Below are 6,000 nucleotides of genomic sequence, written 5' to 3' on the forward strand. Positions count from 1 at the left end.
AAACCCATGGGTAGAATCCACTGAAGTATTGATTGAATTTTATTTGTGGTCAAAGACCAATAAATACACACTATATGTAGCAATCATACAGCATTTCAGATAAAATACATTATAAAAATTTATCAAAATTAAAAACAAATTAAAGGTAAAGGTAAAGGTCCCCTGTGCAAGCACCAGGTCATTCCTGACCCATGGGGTGACGTCACTTCCTGACGTTTACTAGGCAGACTTTTGTTTTACGGGGTGGTTTGCCAGTGCCTTCCCCAATCATCTTCCCTTTACCCCCAGCAAGCTGGGTCCTCATTTGACCAACCTCGGAAGGGTAGAAGGCTGAGTCAACCTTGAGCCGGCTACCTGAAACCAACTTCCGTCGGGATCAGGTCGTGAGCAGAGCTTGGACTGCAGTACTGCATCTTACCACTCTGTGCCACGGGGCTCCTAAAAACAAATTACTGCACAATAATTTATGAACAGAACAGCCATCAGGTTTCTCCACTTTTGAAATCCAGTAGTTAAAGCTCAAACTTTGTCTGCGTCTTTGCTTTTTGATTTACTGCGTACTTTAATCTCCGCAACGCAAAATTTGGCAACCTGTCTTGTGGTCAAAGGGTTTTCGTCCGCCAGTAATTTTTCAAGTTTATATTTGTTCGAATAGCCAGATAGGTTTTCCAATAGTGGAGATAAGATGGTGAGTTGGAGCTGATTATAAATAGGGCATTTAAAGAAAATATGCTCTCTAGTCTTGACTTCTCCAAGTTCACATGAACACTGAAGTAGATCATCCTGAGTTGGATGGGCAAATGGTCTGACTTGAGGTAAATCAGCGTCTTTGGCCTTCCAACATCTTTGCAATGCTTCCTTTGTCCTTCCTCCAGAAGCCTCAACGAACTGCGTGCTCTGCTCTTGGAAGCCAACCGACATTCGCCTGGGCCCGAGCGGGACTTGAGCCGTGAAGTACATAAAGCCGAATGGCGGCTGAAGGAGCAGAAGCTCAAAGACGACATCAAAGGCCTAAGGGAGAAGCTGATTATTCTGGTAAGATCCGGGCTGGTGAGGCAATCAGAGTGTCTCGGCACACACGACACCATGCTAAGAGTTGGGACTTAGGAGTGAAGAACCCCACCATGTATCTACTAGCTGCAAATACCTTTTGTTTTGCTAACGAAAGGTATTTTATTCGTCCTGTATGGTACAGGAAAAAAGATCAGGTGATAATGTGGGTCCCAGTTGCGAGAATCTTTCCTGTGCAGACGAATGGGTTCTTAATTCTTCTCCCTCCGCAACAGGATAAGGAGAAATCAGTAACGGATCAGAGGCGATATTCTCTGATAGACCCTTCGTCGGAGTCGGAGGTCCTCCGGTTGCAGCATCGGCTGGTTAGCACCGAGGACGTCCTGCGAAATGCCTTGGAGCAGGGCCAGCAGATGGAGAAGCTGATGGAGGCGATGAGGACTTGTCCCGAAAAAACACAGGTAGGCGGCTCCCCGTCACAAGGATGCTCTGCTCTCCGTAGCCACTTTTACATCTGGAAGAGCATCTGCTTGGCATGCAGAAGGTCCCAGGTTCAATCCCTGGCATCTCCAGTGATTGATGTGATGTGAAAGACTTCAGTCTGAGACCCTGAAGACAAATCAAGAGTAGACAGTACTGACCTTGACAGACTAATGGCCTGATTCAGTTTAAGAAAGTTAGGAAGGGGCTGTGGCTCCAATGGTAGAGCATTTGATTTGAATGCAGAAGGTTCAAGGTTTGGTTCCTGGCATCTCCAGTTTTAGAGGATATGATCTAGGTTGGAGTCCCGCAATGTTATGCTCATGGATGCCATGGTACAAACAGAGAGGGAAACCACTCTTCGATAAATACATGTGATTTAAAATCAGTTAATATTTTTGGATGTTAGAGATTACAGACAGTTTTAGGATATAAACGAATGATAATTGCTAGTATACTTCCAAGAAGTTGATAATTGCTTGTTCCTATAAGATGCTAGAATGTTCTTTTCAGATGCTTTTCACTGTGGGTATAGTCAACATAGCGCTTAACAGTCATAGTAAATAACTAAGGTTTATATCAATTAAGTGATTTCAGCAGTTAGTAATGTTTTTCATTAATTGTATCAAAACATGATGATGGTTTAGACTAGTTCAGTTTCCTCATAGCTAGTTCTTTGGGGGTATGATCGATCAGTTGAGCTTGAGCACTGTCAACTTGTATATTCATCACCACCGTTATTAGGCATTTATCGCACCATAATGATAAAACAGGGTTACAGAAACCAAACAGTCTATAAAACATTAAAATAATGTTAGCAGTGGCAATATCTACATCAGGAGTATCGAACTCAATTGTTATGAGGGCCAGATACAACACTTGGTCGGGGGGGGGGCATGCCTTGCAGCCCAAATTGAGAGTGGGGGGGTGGTAGCTAGCTTGCTGGCCAGATAAGAGCTCTCAAGGGGCCGGATCCGGCCCTTGGGCCTTACGTTTGACACCCCTGTTCTAAAGGCACGTGCAAGCTGTTCACGTATCCTTGCTGCAACTAACAAGTATCTGGCTACTTGTTGAGTAATAAGAGCATTTCTGTCCAATAAAAGAAACACCACCAAACTGCTGGTCTGAAAAGCTCTGAGTGCTAGACAACAGAGGTCTAATTAAAACATTCCTTGGTCTCAGATAAAAAGTACAGTGCGATAACACGTGAATTAAGTGTTCAGATTCTGTCAGAGTAACAAGTTGCCCATAATAATCTGACAGAGACAGCTGACAGGTAGCTGTCAGATCAGAGGCATCTGGGATGATGCAAGAGGCAGCAATAGCCTTGCAGGTTCTAGGGTGAACTGCAACTAACTGGTTTGAAGCAGTAAGGATGATGTAATACTGTGGCCAGGTCTGCAGGTGGCCTTATTGGTTTCAGGTGGAGTTATGTATATAAACCTATGTAACTGTAACTCTGTGTTGGGAAGTTTGGTGGAGAGAAGTGCACGTGACAGTTTGTCTTTTGTATCTGTGCACTGTATATTAAACAACACTGTTTTCTATAAAGCAAGGAGTTCTGGTGGTGTGTCCTGGATAACTGCTAATCCGCCTGCTTCCACGTCAGATGCCCTGACCGAACGTGGCAGCACCTATCGCTGAAGGGAATAAATGCTACATTTGTTTTAAAAGGCATCCTGTTTAAACCGAGCTTCTGCCTGAAACGTTGAAGAGTTACCGCCAGAGTTATGCATGACCTCACTCCCTGATGTTGTGCAGTTGGCTCCGCCTCCCGCAGCAGCCATTTTGTAGTTGCGCCCGCCACCCTCTGTCAGAATTGTAAAGGTGCCCGCAGGCTCAAAAAGGTTGGGTCCCCATGCCAAGAAATGGAAAATGTCGGAGATACCTGATAAGACCGCTTGGATAGATAAAATGGTGGAATTACTGAAATGGCAAAACTTACAGCATTAAAAAGATAATAATCAAAATATAAATCAAAAATAAATCAAACGAAGATACTGAATTTGGGGTAGAATGGGAGGCATGGACAATATATTGTATGAATGAATTTATTTGTGATATTAAGGGATATGCTTTGATCTAATTCAGATTTGTTGAGATAATTAAGAAGTGACAATGGTCAACTAGATATATATGATATAGACATAAGTGATTTATTATAAAGAATTAGACAATAAATACAAAAAGAGTAACAATGATAATAAATGGACAGAGGAGGGGAGAGGGGAAGTCAATGTTATATATACATGTTAAATTACAAGATAGAACTTACTAGATTACACAATATGTTAATGGATATTTGTAACTGAATTTGAATTAATTTGAGAAATAAAATTTTTTTTATAAAAAAAAAAAGGTTGGGGCCCCCAGTTTAAGCAGCTTTGCCACTCTTGTGCAGGAGTCGAGTTTTGCCTTAAGAGGGAGGCTGTGGTCCTGCATGCATCATTCTGTTCAGGAGATGATTTCATTCGTGTCTAAAATTCACATGGCTGCACTTTAAAAAAAAAAAATGAGGTGGTGTGGTTTTGTTACTGCTTACATCTTAGGCCTTTTATGCATGGCTGTTTCCCTCACTGGCAACCCTCTGCCGACTTTGAGCCTTTGTGTTGATTATGCGTGCCGTTTCCGACCCTCAGAGGTCGCCTCGCTCTCCCCCTGCCTTTCCCTGCGTTTTGCCCGCGTTTTCAGAGACGAGTTTGATCTCGAATGTGAAAACCTGCACAAAACGTGGATAAACTCAGGGGGAGAGCGAGGCAACCTCTGACGGAAGGAAACGTCATGCATAATAAAATCAAAGACCCAAAGTCCTCAGAGGGTTGACGGTGAGGAAAACAGCCATGCGTAAAAGGTGTAAGCGGTCTGATGTTTTAATGGTGCTGGGCTCTGTTCTTAGTGACTGTTCTGATGGTTGTGTAATGTGGATTCATAGCTCACCTAAGACGCACCCAGTGATTTTCCTCCTCTTTGTTTTAGACAATTGGAAATTCTGGCTCTGCAAATGGGATCCATCAGCAGGATAAATCTCACAAGCAGGAGGTGGGTGATGAATCTGTCTAGCGTGCATGTCTGCCTCCTTTCCCTCGCCTGACCGTTCTTCTGTCTCCAACCGTGCCGGATATACATATGAGCTAAACAAGCTATAGCTTAGGGGCCCACTCTCCTGGGGCCCCCCAAAAAATTTAAAGGAAATAATAATTATTTCACTATTAATATACTTCTTCTTAATTGTATTTCCGTTCAGCAATTACTTTGATAAAATACATGTTTTGTTATGCGTAAATGGCTTTAGATACCTATTAGGTCCTTAAATTACCATATAGCATATATTCAACACAAAAAACAGCGACAATTTGTTGTTGACAAGGGACAACTGGACATATAAAGGTTCCCATTACCCTCAATAGCTTAGAGCCTCATCAAACCTAAATCCGCCCCTGGTCTCCAAGGTTGATGTGGTATAGTGGTTAGGTTATTGGACTAGGATCGGGGTTCGAATCCCCGCTCTGACGTGGAAGCTCTCTGGATGACTTTAGGCTGGCGACGCTCTTGCCACCTCATGGAAATGGTGACGCCCCACCCAAGCAGGCCTGCTGGGCCCCAACACTAACTCAGGCCACCTCTCTGGGGATGATTGCAAAGGGGGAGCCATGTTAGTCTGTTGTAGCAAAATAAGACCAAAGTCCAGAGACACCTTAAAGAATAACAACGTTTATTTCAATATGTGCTTTGGTGAGTCACTGCTCACTTCCAGCGCCCCCTCCTTTCTCTTGGGCTTTTTGGAAGGCGACAGTGAGCAGTTGTGCCCAGTTTGTAGAGCATCTGCCTGGCATGCAGAAGGTCCGAGGTTCGATCCCCGGCATCTCTGGTTAAAGGGACTAGGCTAGTAGGTGATGCGAAGACCTCTGCCTGAGACCTTGGAGAGCCGCTGCCGCTCTGAGTAGACAATACTGACTTTGATGGACCAAGGGTCTGAGTCAGTAGAAGGCAGCTTCATGTGTTCATGTGTGAGTCTCAAAGCGGCTTACAAATTGCCTTCCCTCCCCCTCCCCACAAGGGTCTGGCTCTGTAGAAGGCAGCTCTGTGTGTATTCTCATCATAATCCCCTCTCTCCTTTGTCTTTAGGAGAAGCACTGATGAAGGAGAAGAGGTTGAAGAGGACTGCGCTACACTAGGATCTGCTCCCAGAAACGGGCCGGACAAGAGATGCCCCTTCCCAATCCCGTTCCCAGCTTTAGTACCACCTAAAGGCCATTTACCAGTGTTTCCACTCTAAGAGCACAACTCTGTTTCTGGCATATATTCATGGACGTAAACAGGGCAGTTCTCTCCCCCCACCCCCCACCCCGGCGGTTCAGATTTGCCAAGATGGGCCTTGTTGCAGAAGAAGCACTACAGCGGTCCTGTCTCCGTTTTAATTTCTCCTCCAGTATTGCCTTGAGCTTTTAGCAGCGTTCCGTGACTGTGGACTCCTCGCTACGTCAGCCGATGGGAGATGCCTCATTCCGG

The 6,000-nt window shown here is 44.5% G+C and overlaps 1 protein-coding gene across 1 annotated transcript in view; it reads left to right on the top strand.

The window, feature by feature from the left end:
* CLIP2 (CAP-Gly domain containing linker protein 2) overlaps window positions 1-5,708 on the top strand; it is a 41,730-nt gene extending 36,022 nt beyond the window's left edge. The window contains exons 13-16 of the mRNA XM_056864993.1: window positions 876-1,035; window positions 1,287-1,472; window positions 4,468-4,530; window positions 5,617-5,708. Coding sequence (XP_056720971.1) covers window positions 876-1,035; window positions 1,287-1,472; window positions 4,468-4,530; window positions 5,617-5,628 — 421 coding nt within the window. The 3' untranslated portion in view covers window positions 5,629-5,708. The remainder of the gene's footprint in view (window positions 1-875; window positions 1,036-1,286; window positions 1,473-4,467; window positions 4,531-5,616) is intronic.
* The last annotated feature ends 292 nt before the right edge of the window (window positions 5,709-6,000 follow it).

Source organism: Euleptes europaea, chromosome 19 (assembly GCF_029931775.1).
Source record: "Euleptes europaea isolate rEulEur1 chromosome 19, rEulEur1.hap1, whole genome shotgun sequence".
Lineage (NCBI taxonomy): Eukaryota > Metazoa > Chordata > Lepidosauria > Squamata > Sphaerodactylidae > Euleptes > Euleptes europaea.